At 51.2% G+C, this 27,405-nt stretch overlaps 4 protein-coding genes across 4 annotated transcripts in view; 3 read left to right on the top strand and 1 right to left on the bottom strand.

Moving 5' to 3' along the window:
* The window catches only part of NUP93 (nucleoporin 93), a 76,413-nt gene extending 69,475 nt beyond the window's left edge, over window positions 1-6,938 (top strand). Inside the window, exons 19-22 of the mRNA XM_084215114.1 lie at window positions 425-542; window positions 916-999; window positions 1,707-1,835; window positions 6,404-6,938. Of these exons, the coding sequence (XP_084071240.1) occupies window positions 425-542; window positions 916-999; window positions 1,707-1,835; window positions 6,404-6,514 (442 nt within the window). The 3' untranslated portion in view covers window positions 6,515-6,938. The remainder of the gene's footprint in view (window positions 1-424; window positions 543-915; window positions 1,000-1,706; window positions 1,836-6,403) is intronic.
* Window positions 6,939-12,594: 5,656 nt separating this feature from the next.
* On the top strand, window positions 12,595-21,037 carry SLC12A3 (solute carrier family 12 member 3; the record flags this gene model as incomplete). The annotated part of the gene is made up of 26 exons (XM_084215414.1): window positions 12,595-12,888; window positions 13,150-13,308; window positions 13,539-13,614; window positions 13,744-13,839; window positions 13,987-14,126; window positions 14,337-14,447; window positions 14,637-14,748; window positions 15,002-15,132; window positions 15,387-15,471; window positions 15,809-15,963; window positions 16,245-16,352; window positions 16,588-16,711; window positions 16,812-16,913; window positions 17,008-17,163; window positions 17,240-17,339; window positions 17,758-17,869; window positions 18,420-18,560; window positions 18,727-18,833; window positions 18,974-19,056; window positions 19,236-19,304; window positions 19,467-19,571; window positions 19,746-19,857; window positions 20,128-20,214; window positions 20,305-20,440; window positions 20,551-20,618; window positions 20,896-21,037. The coding sequence occupies 26 exons, from the start codon at window positions 12,595-12,597 to the stop codon at window positions 21,035-21,037; spliced, it is 3,111 nt and encodes a 1,036-aa protein (XP_084071540.1).
* Window positions 21,038-21,715: 678 nt separating this feature from the next.
* Window positions 21,716-25,820, bottom strand: TMEM170A (transmembrane protein 170A; the record flags this gene model as incomplete). The annotated part of the gene is made up of 3 exons (XM_084215072.1): window positions 21,716-24,869; window positions 25,437-25,607; window positions 25,697-25,820. 3 exons carry the CDS (start codon window positions 25,818-25,820, stop codon window positions 24,739-24,741), a joined length of 426 nt encoding a protein of 141 aa, XP_084071198.1. The 3' UTR covers window positions 21,716-24,738.
* A 296-nt stretch (window positions 25,821-26,116) lies between these two features.
* CFDP1 (craniofacial development protein 1) overlaps window positions 26,117-27,405 on the top strand; it is a 60,331-nt gene continuing 59,042 nt past the window's right edge. Inside the window, exons 1-3 of the mRNA XM_084215015.1 lie at window positions 26,117-26,246; window positions 26,312-26,420; window positions 27,154-27,385. Coding sequence (XP_084071141.1) covers window positions 26,180-26,246; window positions 26,312-26,420; window positions 27,154-27,385 — 408 coding nt within the window. The 5' untranslated portion in view covers window positions 26,117-26,179. The remainder of the gene's footprint in view (window positions 26,247-26,311; window positions 26,421-27,153; window positions 27,386-27,405) is intronic.

Below are 27,405 nucleotides of genomic sequence, written 5' to 3'. Positions count from 1 at the left end.
AGAGCCAGTGTAGCTCCTGAGAGCGTGCAGGAACTCTTAATCCATTTTCTAAGTCTTAACTTCTTGCCTGAAGCAGGCAGTTGTGCTGGAGGATTGTCTGCTGTAAAACAGCATGTTAAACATGCTGGTACAGAGCTTGCCTTGCAGGTCTCTGCTGTCTGGCGCTGTTTCCCCATGAATGTGGGAAATGTAAACATTTTAAAGGAAACAAATGCTGGATTTGCAAAACTGGAAGTGATTAACAGTATTTTTAAAAAGCCACAACCTGTGAAAATTCTGCCTCACAGGTAAGGAAAATGAAAGCTGTCCTTTGTTAAATGCCCTCCGTCCTTGAGTTTGATGTCTCCACTTCCAAGAATTGCAAGGGCACAGTTATAAACGGTTGCCATTTTGCACAATAAAACTGTAACACAATTTCTTTCAGGTACAAAGCGCAGGGGATAAGTGCAAAGAAATCCATTGACTCCACGTTCTACCTTCTGCTAGACTTAATCACATTTTTTGATGAATATCACGCTGGTCACGTTGACAGGGCCTTTGATGTAAGTTTTAAGAGTTCTGTTTGAAGTGTAGCCTTCCTAATGCCCTTGAAAGCCCAGAATGTCTCAAATAACATCACTTAAAAAATTTTATTTAATGAGTTAGAAGGGACTGCAATGTTACAGGAATTTAAAAAGCTGTTTCTTCCCTGTTGCTTGATAAACAGGATGATCTTCCTGGAGCTATTTTGTAGACATTGAACAAAATATTCCTGTTGCTCAACAAAGTGAGGAGATAAACCAGTAAATGACAATGAAATTAATTCTCTTGAATGGAAACAGAAGCATTTCATTAACACTTCAAAACCACACTTTTTTAATATATGGCACATAGAATGCTGATTATCTGACCTGATTCCTGCTTTTGTTTCTGAAGATTATTGAACGCCTGAAGCTTGTACCTCTTAGCCAAGATTGCGTCAAGGAGAGAGTGGCTGCCTTCCGGAATTTCAGCGATGAAGTAAGTCATGTCTTGTGTTTAGCTTCCTAAAGCCTTTTGCTTTGTTAAAAGGGTCTTAAAACCTTGTCACCTCATCATTTTTATTCTTTAGCAGAGAAAAAGGATGAGATTATTTTGATTTAATACAAGTATACCCTTGGCTTGCAACTTTTTCTTCTTAATGCTGCTCTTTTGAGCACTAGAATTCCCTACCCAGAAATCCTGTCTCCATTTTGAGGAAAGTATCTGCAGATGTGTGTCTCCCTGAACTTACTGAGTTTCATTCAAGAATTCAGAATGTTGAGGACTTTTAACTTGCTGGTAACTTAGTTCTTCCATGCTCTTAATGGTCACTAAGCATTTGTAGGGTGTTTGTTTCCTTCCCTCTGAATTAGAGGAATTAATGAATTTTTGTACTAGCAAATGAAGCATCGTGGAAAGCTGTTACTGCTCTTGAGCTGTTTTAACTGGAGCGACAGTTCTTTTTTAGGCAGTGGTTGTGTGTATTTGGGGGCTTTGGGTTTTATTTAACCTGCTGCTATCAAACATGAAGGTGCAGCCTTTAGGCATGTCTGTCTCAAAGCTCTGGGTAGTGTTTCTGCTGGATGGTGCAGTCAGCAGGGGTAACCATTGCACCTATGACTGTTACAGGAATCTGTATAGTAAGGCTCATGGTTCTGTCAACCTCCTTTTGCTGCAATGTGTCCTTTTCTCCCTATTTTGTGCAGATCAAACACAATTTGTCTGAGGTCCTGCTTGCAACCATGAATATTTTATTCACCAAGTATAAGAGGATGAAAGGCACAAGCCCAACCACTCCTGCCAGACCCCAGCGGGTAATGGAAGACAGAGATTCGGTAAGAGTATAATTCTCACTGTCTGAAAAGTTTTCCTATATCCTATTGTGCTGGCTTCAAGAGACTGGGCTTCAAGTAACTGGGAATCTCTAATGGTCTTGGAGAGTCTTGGTTTACTGAGCTTGTCCAGTTACTTAGTCTCAAGGCTGGTCTCTGATGCCTTCAGCTTTGTGTAAAGAAAGGTCAGAACTGGATGATCTTTAAGGTCCCTTTCAGGCTAAGCCATTCTTGAGTCTATGATATTGCTTTAAATGACATTGAGCTAATTGAGATATTACATCTATATTCATCTCCTAGCAAGAGAAAACAAGTTTTCACTTTGCTTTTTAGATAGTAAAGCAAGTGGGAATAGTGCAGTGTCTCTAGGATGTTGATGTTGCTGCCTTGACAACTGAGCTGTTGCTTTTTAAGCACATGATTGCCACTCCTTTCATTTGAGTAAGTGCCCATTTCTGCTAGAAGGGCCTTCCTTGACTCTTCCCCTCAGCTTGCTTCTGTAGTGGTGCAGGCTGACATTTTTCAAGTGTTCTTGGGTGAAACACCAAGGTGCTGGAGCATCTTGTGAGCACCAGCATTGTTCTGCTGCCCCTGCAGGGAGTGGGCAGCTTGCAGCGCTCTGGCTGCTGTTGCAGCTTGCAGCAGTGCTTGGTCTGGCTGCTGTTGAAATGCATGACCACACTGGGTTTGCCTTCACTGCTCCAGCTGCTGCAGAGGCATTTCCCCAAGCCACTGCTGGAGCCTCCACCTCCAGCAAGCTGCAGAATAGGCAGCATGTAAATGGCACAGCCAGATTTGTGAGCACTCACCTGCTAACATGAGGGGTTGAGCAAAAGGCTTCACAGCATAATTCCAGCTAGCTTTGGTCTTGTAACTCTTAATAAGTGAAAGCTGCTGCAGGCGCTTGAAACCAAGGCCAAACCATTCATCCTGTCTTAACAGAATAGAAAACAAATATCAACTCCTTTTGAGAGTGAAAAACCAACTAGGGCCATAGCCAGCTTTATTCCAGGCTTTAGTCAGCTACAGTAGTGCCTTTGATCTGTAAATTGTGATATTGGTACAAGTCTTAGTAGCATTTTTAAATTACATAGAAAAATAAAAGGTTTAGGTAGTGGTACAGCTTTTATCTTGGGGCACAGCCTGCAAGAGCTACGGGACCCTGCCTCACAAGGGTGCTTGTACTCTAGATCAGCAGCACTGGAGAAGGGTGCACACTGCTTGGGCTTCTCCCACCTTAAACTTTGCGTGTGTGAAGAAGTACCAGGCTGACACAATCTGTTGTTACCTGCTGTGTGTCTTCAGAAGGTTGGCGCTGAGCAAAGAGTGCCTTAGATCCTTGTTTGCCAAGTGAGCTGGTTGTTTTGATTTTGTGATTTCAGTCTTGTGCCTCATGTAGAAGGATTTACCATCTCCATGGGGGGGAGTGCTGTCAGGTGTCAGCTCAGGATGAATACCCTGGGCTGATTTGGGGTGGGATTAGCAGCTTTGCTGGCAGAGGGTTGTGTGGAAGGAGGCCACCATGATAGGTGCTCGTGCTCAGTGTGACACCGCTTCATAAACGTGCTCTGCACTCTCGTGCTGTCACAGTTGTTGAGACAAACTGATGTTGTACCTTGCTAAAAACCCTTGAAAGTTTTCTTTATGTCAGGCTTTAAGTTTTGTTAATCAAGCTCTAGGCCTTGTGATGGGATCTCATGGCAGCAGGGTGGCAGTGATGCTGGGAGCACAGGGTTTCTGAGGCACAGTTCTCTGGCTGCCGTGTGCAGTACAAGCTGTGCTCTGCCATCAGAGGGGAGAAGCCTCCACTGCCTCTGCTGTGTGACTGGAGTGTCACAAGGGAGCATAGATCTGCAAATGTAGGATTAACATGAGAAAAAACCTACCACTCAGTCTCCTGTCTGTCTAAAGATTTGCATGTGCAAAAATAATAGCAGGCATGGGCACATGGAAGGTAGGGTAAGAATGGCTTTGCATGTGTTGCCCTTTTTTCTTACCCTGAAGAATTTCTTCCAAGACTTCAGGAGCAGGGAATTTAGATTGTTTCGGTTGGGAGGCAACTCAGGCAGTTTTAGAGGTGTGAAGAAATGAGGGTGTTACAGATGTGAGGAGAGAGCAAAATTCTTCAGTAAAATCTCATTTACCTGGACAGAAGTGGCAGACATGAGCTTCAGCAGGCTGTGCATGACAAGAATTTGTCTCCTGAACTTCCCTGGGAGAAGGGCAGCTTTTCTATATCAGACCCTTTCAGAAGCTTTAACAGTCTTGACACATTGCCCAGTAGACAATGCAAGTGAAAAATTACCTTTCCTTGGACAGGTCTTTGAAATCCCTGGTTTTTCTTTAGATCCATCAGAACAGGCAGATTCAGATCCCTCTGTTCATCAGAAGATAGTTGCTGTTTGTAACTCTGAGGCTTATTCTACATAGCAGGGAGCAGTGTCCCCCAGAGGGGAAATCAGAGCTCTTGAATCTGCCCTCTGGTGCCAAGCTCTGCCAGCCACCCTGAGTGGGATCCTGCTGCTGTGGGTGGGACTTCAGCAGGAGCAGCATGGACCTGGCAGCACAGGCAGGATGGAGGGGAGTAGAACTGCTGGAGCCCCTGAACCCAGTAATGCTCTCTGCAAAACTTCTCCTGTCCCACTTTGGAGGTGGACTAGAAAAGATCAGGTGTGGGGTCAGAGCTGGCATTTCTGCATTGTGTTTATTTCAGAATGAAATCACCCAAGCTGTGTTTCAGGTAGTTTTTCTTTTATGTATATAATTAATTAGTTTGGGGAATAAGGGAACAAAGTCCTGTCCCACTTGGCCTGATCCATTTTGTCACATTTCAGGTAGAGATTGCAGGGAGCCCAGCCTGCAGTCCTGGAAACCATGGCTGTGGTGACAGCCCTGACCCAGATGCTGTGAGTGCATGACAGCAATGTCAGGCTCCTCACCCCACTCAGGGGTGGTGAACTCTCTGGAGCAGCCCAAAGGCATTATCTTGGCAAAATTAGGTCATGAATGGAATGGAATTAATTTTTTTTAAATTATCTATGGTCTTATTTAAAATTGCAAGTAACTGTAATGTTCATTAAGTAATTACAGCCAATAGAACATCTAGACCTCCAGGCCACTCTTAACCTCTGCAAACCTCTGTTTGTTCTTCCCAAAGTATTGGTTTGATTTTTGAAAATAGACCAGCTCTGGTATCATTGCTACTAAAGGTAAAGAGAACAGTAACTCACACCCCTCCTCAATCTTTCTTAGTCATGGTGAGAATTTTTACCTCTTAATACTTTAACTCCAAAGTCCGACTCCTTGACGTGCCTTTTTTTTTTTTTTTATCTACCACCTGTTTTGACCTCCACGGAAAAGCAGCAGCTCAGACACAATTACACAGCCTCACTGTCTAACACATTTGGGAGCAGGCTGGGAGACACTGACTGGAACAGAATGAGTGATTTCCAGGCCACCTTGTCAAGTTACCAGTCTGCTGGTGGTGACTGACAGCTTGAGAGGGAAACTGTCCTGGGAGCTGTTAGCAATTAGGTCAGTCTAGGGAAAACTCTCACAGCTTTTCCATTATCAGCCTCCAAAGTTTCTCTGTGGCTGTTGAATAACAGACTGGTTTAACATCACCCTGAAAAAGGCCAAAGAGGCAGCAGGGATGGTTTTTATAACAGTTCCCAGCCGTGGAATGGGCTTCAGTCACTTCTAAGTTTGTAAGTTCCTGCTATCAGATTTACCATCCACACACCAACAGCAACCTAAAAACCTTTGGCTTTCCCTGAAGGCAGTAGGTGAAAGCAGGATTTGAACAGTTGGATCTTCCAGTACAGTTATTTTGAGATGATTAATATTTAAGAAGAAACACCTGTTAGCAATCAAAGCAGTCTGAACAGTTTTCTACAAAGATTTGGGGTTTCTGTATTCTCTTGACTCCTACCAGTCATTGGAATGACTTTCCTTTTAGTTTAATAACAGTTTTAACAAGTGAAACAAATTATTCCTGAAATCCTTCAGCTGTTCTATAGTCTTCTGCTGTGCAAGAAGGAGTTTGGTTGCTTTGAGCAAAGGTCTTAGTGGGCTTGGTGCCTCAGCTTTTTTTGTGTTATTGGCAGGAAGAGCCTTTGAGGAAATTGTTATGTTGCAGGGTGATGCTGGAGATCTCCAGGTGTGTGTGGCATCTCTGATTCATTTCTAGTGCTTCTGCTTTGAGAACATTAATGCTGCATTTCAACAGGATCAACTTTGTTTTGCAAGGTGGGAAGGAATCCTATTGCCCTGGGAAAGCCCACTTCATGCAGAAATTACAAGATTGCTGCAGTACAACAATGCCCCACATTGCTGAAAATGTTTTTTCTTAGGTATTTTCAAATAAGATGGGATTATTTTTTAAGCAAAAGGGTAACTTGACATGCTTTTAATGGTTAGAAAAGGGAATAATTGGATTTTCTTCGAAATGCAGAGGCTCCTTTTCTAGGGAGCAGCTCTGAGATAAAAAGATTACATGTGTTTGTTTGAAGAGTATTGTATTGTTGTATTTTTTTCAATACTAAAGTAACTGTACTTTTTCTCTTTTTTAGCAACTTCAGTCTCAAGCTCGGGCACTGATAATGTTTGCTGGGATGATCCCATACAGAACATCAGGAGACACGAATGCAAGACTGGTGCAAATGGAGATCCTTATGAATTAGCAGAGCAGCTTTGGCTGGGGTGCAGCAGCCTGTGCCTGTCTTTAGTACGTTCAGAGGGCCCATGGGACCACTGTCATTTTGTATTCTGTATTTTTGTTGACAGAAATAAATTTCTTTGGTTTTGATATTTGTTTTTGACATTTTAATTTTCACTGATTCTTGTGTTTTTATGTTTTTATTAGTTTTTTTTTCAATTGGTTTGCATTTAGAAATTTATTCTTATTTAATAGGCTATGCAGAAAAAGAAATCATAGCTCTGCAGTAGGGACAGGAATTTTATAGCAGAAGAGGAAATGGAGAAAACTTTGATTTATTGCTTAGTGTACTTACAGCTGAGAAACTTGAGGGGGTTTTGGATGCATGTTAAGTGTTGAAGATGTGTCTGATGCCCCAGTCACCCTGTGACACACTGCCATCAGTCTGTCCCGATGTCTCGTGTGGCGCGTGTGCTGCTGCGGTGCCCCTGAGCTCTGTGTGCTGCACAGACCCCTCCCTGCTGAGCCAGGTGCTCGCAGCCCTGGAGCTCTGCTGAAGCTTTTGCAGGAACAGCTGGGTTGGAATCAGGTATATTTTGGTAGGAGGGTTTTTTGTGAGCAACATGTGAATTTTAGTCAGTGCATTCCAAGTGGGCCCCTGTTGAGCTCACCAGAAGCAAGGAATCTGAACCAGAGAGGCCCAGGTGAGGCTGTGTTGGGTGGGGGGGGATGTTACTGTTGGTTTTAGCAGGAAATGTAAGCCCTCAAACTGTTTTGAGCTACAGTTAAAGAAGAGTGAAAACCCAAGGAGCATGTTCTAGTAGAAGCTTTTATTTTTAATATAACTACCTATCTTTGAAAAAAAATGGGAGGAATGTTGGTGGTTACTCTTGCTGCTCCCCTGCTGCTGTCTCATGCTCTTGTGTTACAGGGATATGAGAACATGTGGCATTTGGAATGCAGACCAGGCAGCAAAATGTAGGGACTGATTTCAGCCTTTGTATGTTAACAGCTATCATGGGAGAGAATTCATCTCCATTTTGCAATGTCTTAGTTTACTGGGATGGAGGAATATCTGACTGACGTGATGACAATTTTCCTAATTACTTCTTTCACCAGAAATGTTGTAGCATAAGTTTTGTCCACCTTTTGGACAGGAAGCAGAGGGCTTTGCCAGCCACCCCAATCCATGTCTCTCAGCATTAGCAAACCAGCTGCTGGGTTCTCAGAGGATAGAGCTAGGGCTGTGTACAGCATGGAGTGCTCCTGTAGCATGGCCAGGACTGTCCCAGCTGAAGGCTGAGGGAGACCTGGACAACACCCTGCAGGTAAAGGGGAGTTGGTGAGTTACTAAGGAGTTATTTGGGGTTGGGAGTGGGCTGGAATTGCTTAACAAACTTGTCAACAGGTGAGTGTGGAAAGCTGTATTGCCTGTTAACATTTCTGGTATATTTGTGTGGAAATACTTCTTGGCATATCTCAGGTAAGAACTGATCCCTTTCCCTAGAGAACAGGCACTTTCCCTGTTGTTTGTGGACAGTCATGGTGGGGCCAGGGCTGCCCCAGAGGCAGTCCTGCAGGATGACCCTGCTCCTGTGTTTTCCTTGCTGGTGCTCAGCCCCTGTCCCTGAGTTACTCCCAGCATGAAATCACCTCCCATAGAGGAGAGAGTCTGGCAAGTCTGCACCTGTCCTCAGGCAACCACTGACCCGAGCAAGAGAGGGACAGGGCTTGCTGGAGTCTGGGAAGGGTGAGGGCCACCTTCCCCCCTGTAATTCCCTCTCCCTGATCTGCCATTCATGCAGGAAATGAAGTCCTTTGGGGTCAGCTCTTAGTGCTGCCATTTCAGGACCTTGTTCTCCTGCCTCTTGCCCATCCCCTGCTCAGGAGAGCTATCACGCTGCCCCACTGGCATGTTCTGATGTCTAGTGTTGAACCTGGGGACCCTCTATAAGCAGTACAGTACCCTTTCTCCAGCTGCCCTTCGAGGAGGCTATAGCAGGTGCTTTCTGGTGCTTCTCAGCCTTCTTGGGTGTTGGGAAAGGTGATGTCTGTATATAGTTTCCTCTCTTTGTGCCCAGTGGTTGTGATTCCAGCCTTTGGTTGCTTTTTAAGCTAATTAGAAACTGAATTATTTCATGCTTTCAAAATCCAAGATGATCCTTCTGTGATGGACAGATGGGAAATAAACCCCAGGGAGTCCAAGTCCCGAGACTAACCTTGAGAAGGTAAGACCAGCCCCATTTCCATCAAGATAAGAGATTGTGGGTATAACAGAAAGTGCCACAGATATTTGGAGTTAATTTATTACTTGTTGATTGCCCTGTGATTTCTTCTTAGGTTTGTGCAGGTGGTGAATGTTACATCCCATCCATCTTCCCACATGTCCCAGAGTGGCAGGTTCCAGCTCAGTGCCTGAGCCTGGCTCTGGCAAACCTGACTCCTCTGTGTTACTTCAAGGGCTTTGCTGCTTTGAGGTAGATGCTGATGCACATCCTGGTGCTTTGCTGAATCAGGCACCCCCATGGTTTTCCAGATGTCCCTGTTTTCCCTCCACCTCATGCTTATTCTGCTGGAGAGAGCAATCAGCTTCTGCTCCTTCAGGTTTTGCACCATCATTCTGACTTGGCTAATTTACAAGCTTAGCCTTTTCTAAATAGCTTATGTGCTGGAAGGGGTGTCACTAAACTCGTGCCTTTTGTTTGGTATAGCCTGTTCAAAGGTGGTGTCACCATGCACTCCCTTTACAACAGGGAGTAGTGCACAGTGTGCAGCAGAGCCAGCAATGTTCATATGAGCTGAATTCATTCTGAATAAAAACTGACAAATCTCTAAGTCAGTGGAACTCTGCTCTTTATACACAAAGCAAGCACAAATTAAGTTTAGGATAATTCCATCTGCTTTTTCCTACCTTGGGACTAATCCCTGGCATTACAGATCCTCCAGGTAGATGAGATGCATCTGAAGGGTGACTCACTGGTTTGAGTCAAATACAGCTGAAGCTTGTGTTGCTGCAGGAGATGAGAGGAAAAAGTGAAAAGGTGTTTGCTGTGAGAGTGTGTAACAATCTTGTTCTGGTGTGGATGCAGCAGAGGCAGGCAGTCTCCAGGTCTGTGTCCCACAGTTTGTGTGGCTCTGTGGTTCTGAAACATCCACACATGCTGCAATTCCAGAACAGCAGCTCCTAAAGCTGCACCTCCTCCAAGGACCAAGGGCTGAGTGATGTGGTCTGGATTTACAGGGGAGTTGCAGGGCAATCTAGAAATACTTGCTGTAAACTTCTGCTCTATGTTACCAGCTCAGTAGGAAAAAAAATAGTTGAAAGTTCTGCCCAGGGTTAACCTGGTAAAAACTACACTGAGCTAAGGGAAGACAGTCAGCTCCTGTGGGAACTGGCACTGCCTCCTACACACTGTCAGAAAGCTGGTGTCAGTGGGTCCTGTCTTCTCAGCTGTCTCTGTGAGGTTTTTCTAGTCCAGACAACAAAATTAATCCTTTTAAGTATTTCCACCATTACCCCAGAGTATGCTGGTCATAGGGTACTTGCCTATGGGTTACATTCCTACTACTTTGCCTTTTCTTGAATTTCCCTGCTGAATGCAGATTCTGCATCTCAATCTGATTTTTCATTATGTTTTCCAGACCCTCTGGCTGGAGTAGGCCTGCTAAATGAGGTGGCTTCTCTGTTCACCACTGTTTCCTACTACTACTGCATTTGTCTAAGACACTGCTTGGACCTTGTTCCTTGCAGGAGCTGAAGGAATTGTGTTCAGAAAAAGTGAATTCAATGAACTTCTTTTGGTTTTGTTACTCTCCTAACCCTTGTCACCCCAGCCTATCAAAGAAGCAAAATGTTTTCCTTCCAGCCTGAAAGAGAATATTGTTAATTTCAGTTCCATGTCCCTGAGGTGGGACAGCATTCAAATACTGCCTCTGTTCATGTCCCTGTACCAGCATTTTTGTCCTCTTTCTCTCTGGATTTGAAGTTAGAAAGATGGAGATGATGCCTGGAAGAGATGGGAGATGACCTGTGTGTTCCCACTGGGAAAGGTTACTGGCAGTTGGCTGAATAACCATCTCTTTTCTTTTCACAGGCCTCCTTTGCTGTGGTGCTGAGAAGTTGAGTCTGATCTGCACAGTGGGTTTGCAGTGCTGAGACCCTGCATCATTCGTGTGTCCCGTGTCACTCAGGGTGGTAGGTTCCCTCTTCCACAGGGATGGAAACAGGTCAATTAAAGCTTCATTAAAGCCTTTTGGAATATGACACTTAGGCAGTCTTTAAAAGAAGCTGTGTAATGCACCATACTCTGCTTAACTCGCTTTTGGGTTCATTCGATGCATTTAATATCCAGAACAAAATGGGGGATCGGCTGGAAGTGAGGGAAAGCCCTGCAGAAACAACTTGGCACCTGTTCCGTGTGAGTGGAGGGGCTGGAGGGAGGCTGCAGAGCTCCCTCTCTGCCGCAGCTCCCCGCGCCGCCGGCCCCGGTATTGTTGCTGCAGCTGGTGTTGTGAATCAGGCCGACGACAAGCGCTTCCTACAATCCGGCTATTTCACTACACCAGGGTTGCATCATACCACTCGCTTCGCTCTTCACCCGCCTCTGGAGCCCTCCTGTGTCTTCCGGAGCATCTCTGACTGTGCTGTGTTTAACAGAACCCCCACTTAAGAGACTGATTTGTGCTGTTTTGGGCAAATCAGCGGTTTTGATGAAACAGTGAGGTTCTAAAATAAAGCCATTTCTGCTGGGTGTGAGTCTGCTGGTGCATCTCTTTTGAGAGGAAGCTGGTGTCCACTTTGTGGAGGTTGTTGTGTGAAGTGCTGGGGTGAGGCTCTTTCCTGGTCCCCACCTCGCCCTTGTCCCTGCTCTCCAGGCTCCGAGGTGCTCTGCAGTGCTTCGAGGGCTGAGCACGGATGCAGACCGGGCTGCTGCCCCCAGCTCCCCGGGTAAGTGGCTGCACAGGGCTTGGGTGATCACAGCCATCTGCCCTAGCACAAACAAGGGGGCTGGAGCAAGTCCTCAAAAATCAGGTCAAAATTTGTGTGTGAATGCAAAGACAGCCAGAGGCAGCACGGCAGGCAGGCCCAATTTTCCATTAACTTGCAAAGCCACACAGAGCTGAAATTCCAATGGGCTGCCCTCCAATTTTATTGCTGGCCTTATTTGCTGTCTTTGCTGATCTTATCTGTAACTGCTTTCGTGGCACATGTGACAGGGGCTGGGGGTGTAAGGGACGCCCATCCCTCCCCCTGTCCTCACCTCCTGTGGCTGTGGGGTTACGGCCACACAGCTTCAGCTCGTGTTTTGTGTGATGGGAGCAAAGATTTAAGTGGCTTATTAACTCAGGGATGGGACTGGGGGCAGTTCTGAGCCCTGGGGGCTCAGTGGTACCCTGTCCTTGGGTCTGGAGGGGAAGGGGGCTGTGGGACCATGGGCATCTCTGCTGCCTTGTACCGAGACCTGCCAGCTCCGGGCCCTGGACAAGCACAGACAGACTTACATTACTCTGTGTACCTGTCTTCTCCAGCAGCCTGGAATCTCAGTTCCAGCAGGAGCATCCCTCAGATCCCTTGATGTCACACTCCCCCCTTCCCCTGGTTTCGCTGTGGGATAAAGGTGCTGTTCCCCTCCCCACATCCGGCCCAGCTCAATGCCACAGGCAGCATCTTGGAAACCAGCCAGGATGATTTACGAGATCTGACGGGTCTGGGGCAGTATCCCAGGGAAGGGTGAGGGTGCGTGGGAGTCTTGCTCCCTTTTTCCATAATAAATCCCTGTGAACTGAATGTTCCTGGGTTGGGGCCGGAGGCAAACTCAGCGCTGCATTTCTCTGCTGATCTGTCCTTGGGACTTAATCTCAAATCCGTTATCGCTGCCCCCATCGAGCGCTGGGAGGCAGTGATGCCCATTATGGTGGTTTTGGTATCCCTTCCAGCTATTTTTTTCCCCCTGACCAGCTCGGGGTGGTTCAAGCTGATTCCTTTCCTCTATTAGCATCAGTGGTGGGTGTGTGCCGGTCACCTCGCTCCGGTTTTGCGGGGTATAAAGCCGGCAAGCCCCTCTCCACCCTGTCCCCCACCTGGCAGGCTCCTGGGCAGGGGCAATGGCTGAGCTGCCCATCCCAGATCTGCCCCCAGCCCACTGCAGCGGCCGCTTCACCATCAGCACCCTGCTGGGCATGGAGGAGGGGGGCCGGGGTCCCTACACACCCACCGAGGGGTCCAGCTGTGACAGCGTCCAGCCCACCCACCTGTCCAGCAGCACCCTCTGCACCAGGACCTTCGGCTACAACACGGTGGATGTGGTGCCAGCCTACGAGCACTATGCCAACAGCAAGGGGGTGGGCGACCCCAGGAAGGGCAGGCCCTCGCTGGCTGACCTGCACTCTATCCTCAAGGTAACAGGGGGCTTGCTGTACCCATAGCATCTCTGGCATCCACTGGCCATGCTGCTGGTTCCTGCGAAGTGTCTGTGGTGGGTCACTCTGTCTCCTGCCTCTTGGTGCCATTACTGGTTCTGTGCCAACTGCACATCCCCAAGAAGGCCCTGAGAGAAGCCAGAGAATCCAGCTGTTTGCAGCTGTGTGCTCAACCAGAGCATTGTCTCCAGGGACAGCTGCCTGAAGGCCACCCTCACCTGCCTTCCCCTCGTCCCACAGCCTGACCCGAGCCGCCTTCGCACGTCGGTGTCTGACCTGCAGCACAGCAATGGCCTGCCAGAGACTGGGCCGGAGGCTGGGCTGGAGGAAGCAGAAGGGGAGTCAGGCAGAGACTCCGTGCCAGAACCTGTCCGCTTTGGATGGGTGAAGGGCGTCATGGTGAGTGTGACCCATCCCCCATGGAGCGTCCTCCTGCCCTACTACCTTTTAAGCATTTTACCCTTGTTGCATTTTTCACCAATGTCTCTGTTTTTGCAAGCACATGTGCTTTGAGCAATTCCCTGCCCTCCTCAGCAGGGTGGTTTTCTCTGAGAAGGCAGAGCTGGCAGGGTTTGGCCATGCCCAGGTGTCAGTGCCCTGATGGCCAGTTCCTCTCTGTCCCCCCTCAGATTCGCTGCATGCTGAACATTTGGGGAGTTATCCTCTACTTGCGCTTGCCCTGGATCACCGCCCAGGCAGGAATCGGTGAGTGCTGCGGTTCACCGTGGGCTGGACAGTGGCACTGGGCCCATCATCACCCAGACACCTGGGGGTGGTGGGACTTCTAGGGATGGCTGGGGGATACAGCAGTGAAGCAATGCCCTTTCCCCGCAGCCCTGACATGGCTCATCATCCTCATGTCTGTGACAGTGACCACCATAACCGGCTTGTCCATCTCTGCCATATCCACCAATGGCAAAGTGAAGTCAGGTAGTGTGTTTCCTCCTGGCCACTCCAGGGGTCTCTTTGTCCTGGGGCTGCCCCATGGATGTGAAGTCCTGGCATGGGCTGTGAGGTGTGGTGGAACCCCAAAAACGTGGGGGAAGCAGTAATGCCATGGGGTGTTCCCTGCCTCAGGAGGCACCTACTTCCTCATCTCACGGAGCCTCGGGCCGGAGCTGGGCGGCTCCATCGGGCTGATCTTTGCCTTTGCAAACGCCGTGGCTGTGGCCATGCACACAGTGGGCTTTGCTGAAACTGTCCGGGACCTGCTGCAGGTAAGAGAGCAGCTCTGTGTCCTCTGGGTCCCAATGTCCCCCCTACCCCTCCATCCCCACCCTCTCCTTGCACAACCTGTGTTGATTATAAATATTTGCATTATCCTTGGACCACTGATAATCAAACAGTAGCTGCTATAACACAGAAAAAACTGTGGTTTGGTAAGGAAGAGGGTTATTTCCGTGTTGTGAGTAGTTCCCCTTCCTCAGGAGCACAATTCCCTCATCGTGGACCCCACCAATGACATCCGAATCATTGGAGTCATCACTGTGACGGTGCTGCTGGGCATCTCCCTGGCTGGCATGGAATGGGAGGCCAAGGTAACCCTAACTCCTGCTCACATTTTTCTCCTGGGCTGATAAGAGTTGTCCCTCCTGGCCACCAGGCATCTGAGGAGCAGAGGATGCCTGTAGCTCCCCAAAAATGGGCATGGGTTTCTCCTAATTCGTTTTTCACTCTTTCTGTGCCCAAACACCCAATCCTTCAGCTGGCTCTTTCTGGTCTGGCAGGCACAGATACTGTTCTTCCTGGTCATCTTGGTTTCCTTCATTAACTACCTGGTGGGGACAGTGATCCCAGCCACTGCTGAGAAGCAAGCAAAGGGCTTCTTCAGCTACCGAGGTGGGTCCACCATAGGCTGGGGTTGCACTCAGCAGGTCCAAGTGCATCTCTGGAGCCTGGCTCTTTGCTGCAGTTTGGGGAGGTGCTTGCTACAGGAAGGTGCTCCTTGCTGAGCGATGTCATTAAAAGCACAGTGTCCCCTCTCATGGGGTCCCTGCCATCAGCACCATGCCCCCAGCCAATGCTGAGGTGCTTTAGCCAGGAAAAAAGTTGCCAAGAGGCCTCAAATCATTCTCCTCTGCTTCCTCCCCAGCTGATATCTTTGCTCAGAACTTTGTGCCCAACTGGCGTGGACCTGAGGGCTCCTTCTTTGGCTTGTTTTCCATTTTCTTCCCATCCGCAACCGGCATCCTGGCTGGGGCCAACATTTCAGGTGACCTGAAGGTGGGTTGTGACTGTTGCTACCTGAGCCAGTGTTTCTCAAGGCTCAAGCCCTATTTTCCCAGGGGCTTTCATTTTGACCCAACAATTATACTTTGTTTTATTTCTTATGCAAACTCTGAGCTCAGCCAGGAGATTCTCTGTGGCTTTGTGATACAGTGCATTAAAATTTCTCCTGTACAGCAGCCACAAATAAGCTGCCTGCATTAGCACAGCTGGAAAGCTGTCTTACATATCTCTGCAACTCCCTTGGGCAGGATCCTGCCGTGGCCATCCCCAAGGGCACCTTGATGGCCATCTTCTGGACTACTATGTCCTACCTGGTGCTTTCTGCTACCATTGGTAAGCAGCACATCCTCAAGTGCAGTGGGTGAGGGGGGTAGGGGGGTGGGCTGGCCCCGACCCAAAATAGGTGGCCTGGGAGGATGCAGGTGCATAGGAGCCAGGAGCAAGCTGTGGACACTGGCATTGATATCCCAGTATGAGTGCCACAGGTGCCAGACCTTGTTCCTACCCCCACGTAGGGCAAAGTCATCCTGGGTGGGCAATGGAGCTCCTGGCATTGCTCAAAGCCCCATGGCAGGGACTTGGGAGTTGTCACAGGCAATGGGATGTGGGGCTGGGCTTCCTGAAACCGTGGAGAGGTGCCAGCCCTGCTCTAGATTTGTGTGTCCCCCAGGTGCCTGTGTGGTCCGAGATGCCTCAGGCAGCCTGAACGACAGCGTGGCCGTGGGCTCGCCGGGCTGCGAGGGACTGGCCTGCAGCTTCGGCTGGAACTTCACCGCCTGCACCCAGCAGCAGAGCTGCCGATATGGGCTCAGCAACTACTACCAGGTACCGCTCAGAACCATGTTCCTGCTCCTGGCCAGGTTTGTGCTGCAATGGATGGCTTTCCCAGGGCAGCTGCAATGCCTGGCCCCTCCCTGCCAACCTGGGGGGCACCCATGCTCTTGAAACAGACATTTTTTAACAGGAAGGCCCCAGGGAGTGGGCTTTTAGATGTGGCTGGACTTTGCTGCCTGGATAATGTTAAAGGAAATGCAGCAGGATGGGGCCTGGGGCTGGAAATCCCACCGGGGTGCACCAGAAATGCTGATCCCCTGGTTTTCATGCAGAGCATGAGCATGGTGTCTGGATTTGGCCCCCTCATTACAGCAGGAATCTTTGGCGCTACCCTCTCCTCAGCATTGGCCTGCCTTGTCTCAGCCCCCAAAGTCTTCCAGGTGAGGGGGTGGTGTCTGCACACCCCAGCTCCTCTTCCTGAGCTCAGCAGTGGGTGATGCTCCTTGGTGCAGGGCTCTGCATCCATGAGCAGCCCTGGGGCAAGGAGGATGCTGCTGTCAACACAGGGCGTGGCTCCAGTTTGGCCCTTGCTGTTACGGATGCAGGAGCCACCACAGCACTGCCATCTCACGTCCCTGGCAAAGCCTGCTGTCCCCACTGTGTCTCTCTCTGCAGTGTCTCTGCAAGGACCAGCTCTATCCTCTCATCGGCTTCTTTGGGAAGGGCTATGGGAAGAACAGCGAGCCCATCCGTGGCTACATGCTCACCTATGTCATTGCCATTGGCTTCATCCTCATCGGTAGGTGCTTGCTGCCCCAGTACCCTCCTGCAGCTTGCCACCAGCAGGCTGGCTCAGTCTCCACCACTGACAGCTCCCTCTCTTTCTCCTCCTCCCACAGCTGAGCTCAATGCCATCGCCCCCATCATCTCCAACTTCTTCCTCTGCTCCTACGCCCTCATCAACTTCAGCTGCTTCCACGCCTCCATCACCAACTCCCCAGGTGGGCTGTGCCACGCCACGCCGTGCCCTGCGGCGGCCGGCTCCCCGTGCGGCTCCCCCTCCCGGCAGCGGCCGCTGTGTGTGTTTGCGTGCAGGCTGGCGACCCTCCTTTCGGTATTACAGCAAGTGGGCTGCTCTCTTTGGAGCGGCTGTCTCAGTGGTGATCATGTTCCTGCTGACCTGGTGGGCAGCCCTCATTGCCTTCGGCATCGTCATCTTCCTCCTGGGATATGTCCTCTACAAAAAGCCAGGTGGGTGGTGGTAACCCGGCACCAGCAATGCCCCAGAAGGTGTCTGGCCTTTTTGCTAATCCTCCTTCCTCATCAGATGTCAACTGGGGCTCCTCCATGCAAGCCAGCTCCTACAACATGGCACTCAACTACTCAGTGGGGCTGAGTGAAGTGGATGAGCACATCAAGAACTACAGGCAAGGGCAGCTCATTTGCAGTGCTGGGCATGGAGGGAGTGGGATGAAGAGCCAGCTCCTGCCTCCAGTAAACCCAGGGAGGCATCGTGCCCATGGCCACACCCTCACCACCACCCTCAGTAACCAGGAACTGCAGCAAAATGTGTCAGTTTCCAAAATCCCATGTGTGTGCCATGTAAGGTAGAAATCTGGGCAAACCCTGCCCCCTCCATTCCAGGCAGACACAGACACATTGGTGTCATCTGATATAAAAAGACCAAAGAGTGAGACTGGAGCCTCAGGCCACATAGTGTTTTCTCATTCTAAAGATGCTCCCCATGGCCACTGGACAAGCATGGGAGAAGAAACATGGCTCATTCCAAAGAGGCTGGATGCCTCCAAAGTACTATTCCTCACCCCCTTTTCCCCCTGCCTGCAGACCGCAGTGCCTGGTGCTGACTGGCCCCCCCAACTTCCGCCCGGCGCTGGTGGATTTTGTGGGGACCTTCACCAAGAACCTCAGCCTGATGCTCTGTGGCAACGTGCTGATTGTGAGTCACCTGCAGAAACTGGTTGGTTCCTTGTCCTGGGGGCTCTGGCCACCAGTGGGTGGTGGGCTGGGAAATCCAGTTGTATCCTGGTGGGCTCACAGGGTGGAGGTTGAAATGTGCCTACTTGTGTGCTGCTGGGTGATGAAATATGTCAACTGGAAGCCTCTCTGAGTTGTTAAGCAATATTGGTGAAGCATCAGGATGTCCCTGTGGGCTTATGGCTTCCCTTTGCAAATTAATTGCAGAAGATTTGGAAAGATGAAGTAGTTGCTCAGAGGACAGGTGGGTCCTGCAGCCCTGAAGTCTCCAGAGTAATTGGGTGCAGTAAGAACCAGCTCATCTGCACCCACAGGACTGTTGGGATTGTGCACTGGCTGTTGACTTCCTGGATTCACTGGTTTTCTTGGCTGTGATTGCAACCTCCCATGTGTGCAGTGGTTACATCCACCTCTTGCCAATGATTTGGGAAGAGAGGAGCTAGAAGTTCTTGGTGGCAAGACTTGTTGCAGTTGGAAGGGGCAGCCTGAGCTCCTGCTCCTGATTCCTGCAGGGCCCACGGAAGCAGAAGATGCCAGAGTCCCGGCTGATGGCAGATGGCCACACTAAGTGGCTAATGAAGAGGAAGATCAAGGCTTTCTACACAGATGTGGTGGCTGAGGATTTGAGAAGTGGCGTCCAAATGCTCATCCAGGTACAGCCATCACTGGCCTTCTAGCAGCAGGGTCCCTTCTCTTTGTCACAGCCTGGGGGAGCTCTGACCTCCCTCCATGATCTCCAGGCTCCCCCATGAAGTGGACTGACACCACCTGTGTCCGTCTGTCCCTGCAGAGGGGTCTCATGGGGATATCTATCCATAGGCTGCTGGCCTCGGGAAGATGAGACCTAACATCTTAGTGCTGGGCTACAAGAGGAACTGGCGGACGGCATCTCCACAGAGCCTGGAGGACTACGTGGGCATCCTGCAGTACGGCCACACTGGCTCCTCCACCTCTCGGGGACACTGGCACCTGTGGTGGCCCCACTGATGGCTGCAGTCACGTGTGCAGGGTCCAGCTGGGCTGACAGTGCACCCTCCATTAACTGCCTTCTCCTCCCTCCCTCCAGCGACGCGTTTGATTTCAAGTACGGTGTGTGCTTGATGCGGATGAAGGAAGGGCTGAATGTTTCCCGAGTGCTGCAGGCACATGGTAAGTGGTTTTGGTCAGCTGGGGATGCAGAGAGACATGCAGTTGTGGGATGTGCCAGCCAGCACCATGTCCCCAGACAAAGGCCGCAGTCCTGGTGGGACATCACTCCTGTGCTGGGATCCACAGGGATGGGGACAGTGAGGCACTGCTGTGCTGCCCTTGCTCTTCTCCCTCCTCAGTTAACCCCATGTTCGAGGCAGCAGAGCACCCTGAGAATGGCACTGGCAGCAGAGCAGCCCCAGGCACAGGTAGGCTGGTGACCCCCTAGAGCATCCCCAACTCTGAGGATTAGTTTCAGGCACAGTGGGGGTTTCAAGCCGTAGGGAGCAAGGCTGGGACTAGGAAGAAGTGATGCCTTTAATCTGTGTCTGGTGGCGCCCTTTGCTGACACCAGGACCCTCTTGCCCCAGCAGTAGACCCCACCGCCTTGGCCAGTGAGCAGCAGGCGAGCACCATCTTCCAGAGCAAGCAGGGCAAGAAGACCATTGACATTTACTGGCTCTTTGATGACGGAGGTAACCTTCACCTTCCATCTGTCCCGATAATGTGAGCCCAGCACCTCCACTGCAGTGCCCAGAAGGGCTCAGCCCTGCCAAATGGGCCAGGGCATCCCTGGCCTTTGGCACCAAGGAAGTACTGGTGAGTCTGGGGGTGACTGCTGCATCTCCCACCCGGTGTTTTGGGGCCAGGTCTCACGCTGCTCATCCCCTACCTCCTGGGGCGCAAGAAGCGGTGGGCAAAGTGCAAAATCCGGGTGTTTGTCGGCGGGCAGATCAACAGGATGGACGAGGAGAGGAAGGCGTAAGTGCTGGTGGCCACTGCCACTGTCCTGTAGGTGGTGACACAAGCTGCTTCCCATCCTGCTGAGCTCTCCCAGCTTTGCCATAATGGGATCTGTGAACTCTGACCTGGCTGCTCTGCCTCATTTCTCTGGAAATCAATGTGGCTGCAGAGTGGAAAACCCAAAGTGCAAACTGAGGCCAGCAGCAGGGTTCTCTGCTGTGGCAGGCCCCTGTCAGAGATACCGTTCCCTGCTAACTTTGGGAAAATATGTCGTTTTCCCTCCATCAGGATTGTCTCTCTACTGAGCAAGTTCCGCCTCGGCTTCCATGAGGTCCACATCCTCCCTGACATCAACCAGAAACCCCGGCCAGAGCAGTAACCACCCCCCTTCCCTTCCCCGTGCCCCCACAGCACCCCCAAACCTGCCCAGACCCTCTTCCTTGGCACTGTCTGCTTGTGTTGCAGCATCAAGAGATTTGACGACCTCATCGCTCCCTTCAGGCTGAACGATGGCTTCAAAGATGAGGCCACAGTGAATGAGATGAGACAGGGCTGTCCCTGGAAGATTTCTGATGAGGAGGTTGATAAAAACAGAGCCAAGGTAGCACCAGTGCCAGGAGAGCTCCTGCAAAGGGTCTTCTGCTTTTTAGGCAAAATTTAGTCCTTCTGGAAACCATTGTTTTGTGTTTCTCGATGCTCTTTGCTCCACAGTCGCTCCGACAAGTGAGGCTGAATGAGATTTTGCTGGATTACTCGCGGGATGCAGCGCTCATAGCCATGTAGGTGCCAGTAATGCCCTCACGCCTGTTTCTTGCCCCATGGGAATGGTCCCTCAGGCTGTTCACCCCTCCCTGGGTGGGGAGGTCCTGCACAGACACCCTAATTCTCTGGTGAGAGTGCTGCACCACAGGAAAAGCCCCTGGAAGACACCAAGGGCTCCAGCTTGGGTCCTGTTGGGCGGGAGGATGTGGTGTTGCCCCTTTTAAGGGAAATAACCTGCAGTGGACTGAGAAAGGGGCTGTGCCCTGCCTCACGCCCCTCCTCGCTGTGCCGCAGCACCCCGCCCATCGGCAGGAAGGGCCGCTGCCCCAGCTCCCTCTACATGGCCTGGCTCGAGACCCTCTCTCAGGACCTGAGACCCCCCATCATCCTCACACGAGGAAACCAAGAGAACGTCTTGACCTTTTACTGCCAATAAAACCTCCTGGATTCATGATGACTTGGGATGTGAATTTTTCAGGCCAATATTGAACCTGGAGCGTGCTCCTCTGGGAGTCTGGGGGAGCAGTGAAGTCATGGTGGTTACCATGCCCCCTGGAAATGCCCACCAGGCACAGCTGCCACCCTCTTACAAATGCTTGCTTGGCCCATCTCAGGCTCTGTAGGTAAACAGATAAACACTAATAAACAGCAGTGCTGGCCCTGCCATGCAGATACTGCTCTGGTTTGGGGTTAGCCAGAGCTACGCAGGGGAGTTGTGGGCTCCTGCACCTCCACGCCCAGGAGAGCCCAAGTGGTGTGCAGGGACTGAATGCTGGCTCAGCAAAGCCACTGCCCAGGGTGGAACAGCCCCAGGGGCTGGGAGCAGGTCAGCACCAAGCCTAGGGGCTGCAGGCCCCCAGCACATCCCCCCAGCAACAGGGACAACAGCTAAGCCTGTCCCCAGTAACTGAGCAGCAGTGAGATGTCACCTCAGACTGTGGTGCCTGGCTGCAGATGCAGGTCCAGCTCCTAATGGAGACAACATTTACCATCAGAACCAGGACATTTCTGGTGCACATGGCCCCAAGCAAAGCAGGAGTGCAGCTCATTTGAAAAGCACAACCCAGGCCTCCTTGTCATGCTGCAGAAGAAACACACAACACTCATTCACCTCAAGAGTTACAGAATTTACTGATAATCACCACCAGGATTAGGAGTGTCAGTAGAAAAATAAAATATACAGACTTTTCAATCCTACAAAGATTTGTTCATGACAGCTGCAGCTGTGAGGGAAAGGAAGCTGGGTGGGGGCAGAGGGGATGTCACACACAGGGAACAGAGCCTCAGCATAAGTGGGTGTTCTCCAGAAGGTGTTTCCTCAATCAGCACACTGGTTGGGATCCCCAGCAGAGGCTCACAGCACTGCTGGGCCCAGGACATCTCAGTGTTGTTTTTGCCAGCTCTTTGCAGTTTTTGTCAAGTTTGACTGAGCAAAGTCTACCAATACCTGGTGAAAATTGAAGGGATTCCTCCATATGCCTCACTTGGAATAAAGGAATGGAAAGGGAAGGCCAAACTAATGAGGGGAAGAAACTGCCACCAGTGCTTCAACTGCCATCTGGTGCTTCAGCTCAAGGCTACTCCTCCTTTCTGTTTAGCTCTGGTTTTACTGGAGAGGGAGGTTGCCAGCAGCAGCCAGCAGAGTGGAGGATGCTCTGTGAGCACCAAGGTGACACAAAGAACTTGCCACCTGTGCTCTTATGTCAAGACAAATCAGCTGATTGTTCACATTTTATGCAAATTCCCTGAAAATTTCACAGCATCCAGGCATAGAGAGACATTGCCAGCTCCAAATACTCCACACAGGATCAAGCTGCCAACTCTTCAAGTAAGCCAGAACCCCCTCAAAACACTCTCAGAGATCCCAAGGGATAGAAAACGGGAGGTTTTCAGTTCACCCAGCACTGAGTGACTTTACTGAGCAATTTTCACTTGTTCTGAGCTCTGTAACACCCCCATTTGTGTCCTGCACCTTTCAGCCCTGTTCCTGCAAGGAAACCTCCTCTTGCTGTAGCATGGGGCACATGGATAAAGTGCTTTCTCAGTTGCAATCAGCTTAATGGCTATTGAGTGGTGCCAGGCACCAGAGCAGGGTAAAGGAGAACCCAGCAGGTGCTCAGGACTTTGGTGTCTGGTGTTGCCTGAAAGGTAAAGCCAGACCCACCCTATTCAAATTCCATGAGATACTTTTAATCCATCCAGAAAAACACAGGATAACTCCTGTAAATTAAACTGTGCACTCTGTACACATGCTGAAATACAAGGTGGGAAGGGGGAAAAGAAAGAAAATTTATTCCTTCTTTTTCATTGTTCCTGCCCTGGCAGGAAGACAGGCTCTCTACAAGCAGCACAGCACACAGGGCTCTCCACAGATCTAGGGTTTAGTATATGTTACACCACTTGGACCTCACCCACCTAAGGAGAGGGATTCACATTAAATTATTTCCTAAACTGTGCATCTATATTCCCTGAATTAACATAGGCTAAAATTTAGAGTAATCTCAGTTAGTAGCTCCTGCAAAACACCTCCCACCGTCGACAGACCACGCTTGAGGAGTCTGTGCATAGAGAAACCTTTTCCATAAACACAGTGCCCTGTTGAAGGGTCACTGAGTCAATTTAGTTTAGAAAAGCCCTCTAAGATCCAGTCCTTTGACTGGTCCACTCCCATGTCATCCAGACCATGGCACTAAGTGCCACATCCAGTCATTCTAGCACTGAGGACATGGGCATGGTAGATAAATGGCCCTAGAAAATGCTGCAGGTACAAAAGGAACTGATTTGGAAACCAGAGGAATTCAGTGAAGACACAGATGGCAACTGTCCCCTGAAAGGCTGGACACAGACAGTGCTTTCCCTCTGCAGCCCACACGGTGTGAGCTGGGTACAAACACAGACCACAGCAAACCCCTAGGGGTGGCTGCACTGCCCAGCCACATCCCTGGAATTCAACCTCAGCTTCCCCAAAGAACCAAGCCCCAGGAAGCACCCAGTTACCTGCTCAAGTGCCCCAGCCATGTAGCACAACTCCAGGCACAATGCAGAGCTACCAGTTAGTTAAAAGTCACTCAAAACCAAAACAAACTAAAACAATTCATGAGGAGACAGTGCTACCTGTGGAGAAGGGTTGATTGGGGCTGTGTTCACATGGACACAGGATTCACCCAGGCTCCTGCCAGGAGCCTTGCAGCTGTCCCAGCCCCCGGCACACTGCTGGCTGGATGCTGAAAATGTGGCACACTCCCTGCACTGGGGACACCCCAGCCACAGCCATGCAGCTCTCAGCAGCAGCAGCAGGGATTTTATCCAAGCTGGCCAGTGCCACTCCCAGATCAGTTCAGACACCCAGCTCCAGCACACCAACATGAACAGCGTCAGTAAAGTCAAAGGAGAACAGAGTTGTTCTCCTTCAAAGCCTGAGGAGAGCTGTGCACACCCACATGCACACCTGGGATTTCTGGAGTGCCCATTCCACTCTGCTTTGCCTCTGGGCAAAACATTCACAGGGTCAGAAGAGCTTTGCTGTAATAAAATTCACAAAATATTTTTATACCAGTCATTTCCCCTGTGCAGCATTCACAGCCAGAGCTCCCAAACACATATTTGCACTCTCATCCATCTAAAATGAGTTTTCCTTTTGCTGCTCCCAAATCCACTATGGCTATGACCTGGTATTAAGAAGTTTGGGCCAGGAAGAAAACAATTTTTTAATTTAAAAACTGACATTAAAAGAGCTTCAGGTTCACTGAAAACCAAGCAACAAAGTGGTGAGTGAGCTCTGAGGACACGATGTCACTCTGGTCCTGTTCCTACCCCAGCACAGCTGGTGTCCCATTTTAGTTGTGCCCTGTTACTACAATTCATCACTGGTGACAGGTACCCAGGTCTCTTCCTCTGGTAGCCATTTTCCTACCCTCCAGAGAAATAAAGTTTCACTTGGCACTTAATGTTACCAAAAAGTAACAAAATTCACAATTTTAAAACTTCAAGCCAGACTAGAGGCAAGAGCAAGCCGTCCCAATTCCTTAAATCAGCAGAAGACACACAAGGCTGGAGCTGTGCTCCCTGTGATTTGTTCTGAGGCAGCAGGTCCTTTGCTCCCCCTCTGGTTTGTGTTCTCCAGCCTCTCCAGAGGAGCTACAGAGTGGCCAGAATGCGCAGGAAGGAAACCACCACCACACAGAATGTCTGGCCCACGCCAAAAATGAGGGCCTCAAAGGGAATCATTTTTTTCCCTGCAGCTCTGTAAACTCCAGCAATGGCAGCACCTGTGGAGAGGGGGAAAAGCCAAGACGTGAAGGTGAGACAGCTGCTCTGCACAGGGATGAGGGGGAGCCTCAGGATGTGAGGCTGGGGCAGAGAACAGCGGGGTCTGAACCTCTCCCTGCTCACCAGCAGGCAGGAATGCTGGGCTGGGGATGTCTGACAAACCTCAGCCAAGAACCAGTGCTTGCTGGTGGCAATGGGTCAACTGGTGCTGAAACTCTGCTGAGGTGTCCAGCAGGTGTGGGGCTTGGGACATACTTTTGTCAGAAGATCCCCCACCCACAGCCCACAGGCTGCAAACATTACCCAGTTCTGGGCACTGACCCCAAACCTCTGAGAGATTTTCCTCCAGAAATGTGCTCAGAAATGTGAAAGCCCCCTTGGCTCTGCACCCGATGGCTTTGGTATGCCCGATGCAGGGCTCGACAAGGGGCACTGTCCGACCCTTTCAAACGTCGGGCAAGGGGGAAATAAAGCCAGAACGGTAATCTCCATCCCGCGGAACACCGCCATCCCACGCGCTCCCGAAGGCAACCTCTGATCGCCACAGCCCCCGGCACCTGCCGTACTTGTGAGGGTGCCGGCGGTGATGGGTCCCACGATGCCCATCAGCAGGACGCTCACGGACATGAACCTGCCGTACTTGTGGTGCCGGAGCGTGAAGAGGGCAAGCAACGCGGCCGGGACGTGGAAGGCAAGGGAGGAGACGACTGCCCACAGGAAGACGCCGTACCACATCTCTGCGGAGAGAAGGGCTGTGAGGGCGGCCCGGGGCCCGCAGGCCTCCAGCGGCCCGGTCGGGCGGACGCCGCTCCGAGCAGGGAGGTACCTGGGAAGGTGGAGAGCGGGCTGGAGTAGGTGGTGGTGCCATTGCCCACGCGGGGCACGAGGCGAAGGCTGAGGATCTGCTGCAGGAGCCCCCCGCCACCGCCGCCCGCTTCGCCGCCGTCCATCCCCGCGCCCGCCCCGCCGCCGCCATCCGCCACCGCCCCTTCCGCCCGGCCCTTTCCGCACGCCCCAGCCAATGGGAAGCGTTTTAAGATGATAGACAGGGCGCGTAACCAATCGGCGCTGGTCTCAGGGCAGCCGGGCCCCGCCCTGACCCCGCGCTGCCATGGGAACGGCTGTGGGCCGCAAGGAACGCTGGGAGTCCCGGTGGGGCTGGCGGACGCTCCGGCCCGCTGGCGGACTCTCGTCTCTCCTCCCCCGGAGGCGCGGCTGTTCTTCCTGTCCGCCAGGGGGCGCTGGCGGGCGGCGCTCTGGGCGGCCCGGGCGGGAGCAGCGAGGCGGCGGGGCCGGGCCGGGGCGCACCATGTCGGGCTCGGAGTCGGAGCAGGAGCAGTACTCCTCGGCCGAGGATGACGACTATGTGCCCTCGGGTGAGTGGCGGCGGGTGGGAGCCGGCGCTCCCGGCGCCCCCGGCGCTGACGGTCTGTGCTTGCAGGTGCGGAGTACAGCGAGGATGATGAGAGCGAGCTGGTGCGGGAGGAGGAGCCGGCGGACAGCCCGCGGCCGCCCCGCGGCAGGAGGAGCCCCCGCCGCCCCGGCAGCAGGTACGGCCGCTGGGAACCGGCCCGGTCCGCCGCTGCTGCCCTGCGGGGCGGAGGAGCGGGAAACGCTGCTCTGCGTTCCGGTTTGGCGGCAGGAACAGAGGACCTCGGCCCCGACAGACAGCGTGCCTGAAAACCCTCCCCAGCAGCAGTTGTTTATTTTAACCTTTTTCGGTGCAAGGCACGCACATACGGGGTTTCTCACGTTGATATAAGTATATACATCCTTTAGTTGAGGTTGGTTTCTATCTAGCCCAGGTTCTCCTCCCCTCATGGCTCCTGCATTATCCCAGAACCACAGGACCCTGTGGTTTGGGTTGGAAGGGACCTTAAAGACCACCTTGTTCCACCCTCCTGCCATGGGCAGTGACACCCCCCCTAGACCAGGTCACTCAGACCTCCATCCAACCTGGCCTTGAGTACTTCCAGGGATGGGGCAGCCACCGGCCAACCTGTGCCGGTGTTTCAGCACATTGTATACTCACAGAAATGCATGCAAAGGGGTCAGTTCACTTCGGGGGCACTGCCTGCATCAGTCTCACTGTATCTTCTGAGCAGCACCATTTTTAAATAAAATGCATACACTGCAAGGTTAAGAGAGAGCCTCCCAAATTGGATGTGTTAGTAAAAATATGAAATATTATGCTGCTTCACCCAGGCTTGCAGTTCAGCTCTGGAATAGTGTTGCAGCAGCTCCATTTACATATTTTTCTTCTTTTTTGGCGTCTGCTTTCAGGAAGAGGAAGAAAGGAGGTCTCTTACTAGAGGCAGATGAGAAAGAGGAAGAAAAGGCCCAGCAGAATGGAGAGGAGCAGAAAGAGGAGGAAGTGGATGACGTAGAGCAAATAGAAAGAATCAGAGAAGAAGAAGAAAAAAAGAAAGAGGATGCTCTTTGGGCCAGTTTCCTCAGTGATGTAGGACAGAAGCCCAAAGCTGTGGCTGCCACCCAAGGGACACAAATCAAGAAGGTAATGGGGGCCTGGGCCTG

The sequence above is a fragment of the Fringilla coelebs genome (genome assembly GCF_963513975.1).
Source record: "Fringilla coelebs genome assembly, chromosome: 14".
NCBI classification, from domain to species: domain Eukaryota; kingdom Metazoa; phylum Chordata; class Aves; order Passeriformes; family Fringillidae; genus Fringilla; species Fringilla coelebs.
Note: the sequence above shows the minus strand (reverse complement) of the source record. Positions and strands in the feature narration are given on the sequence as shown.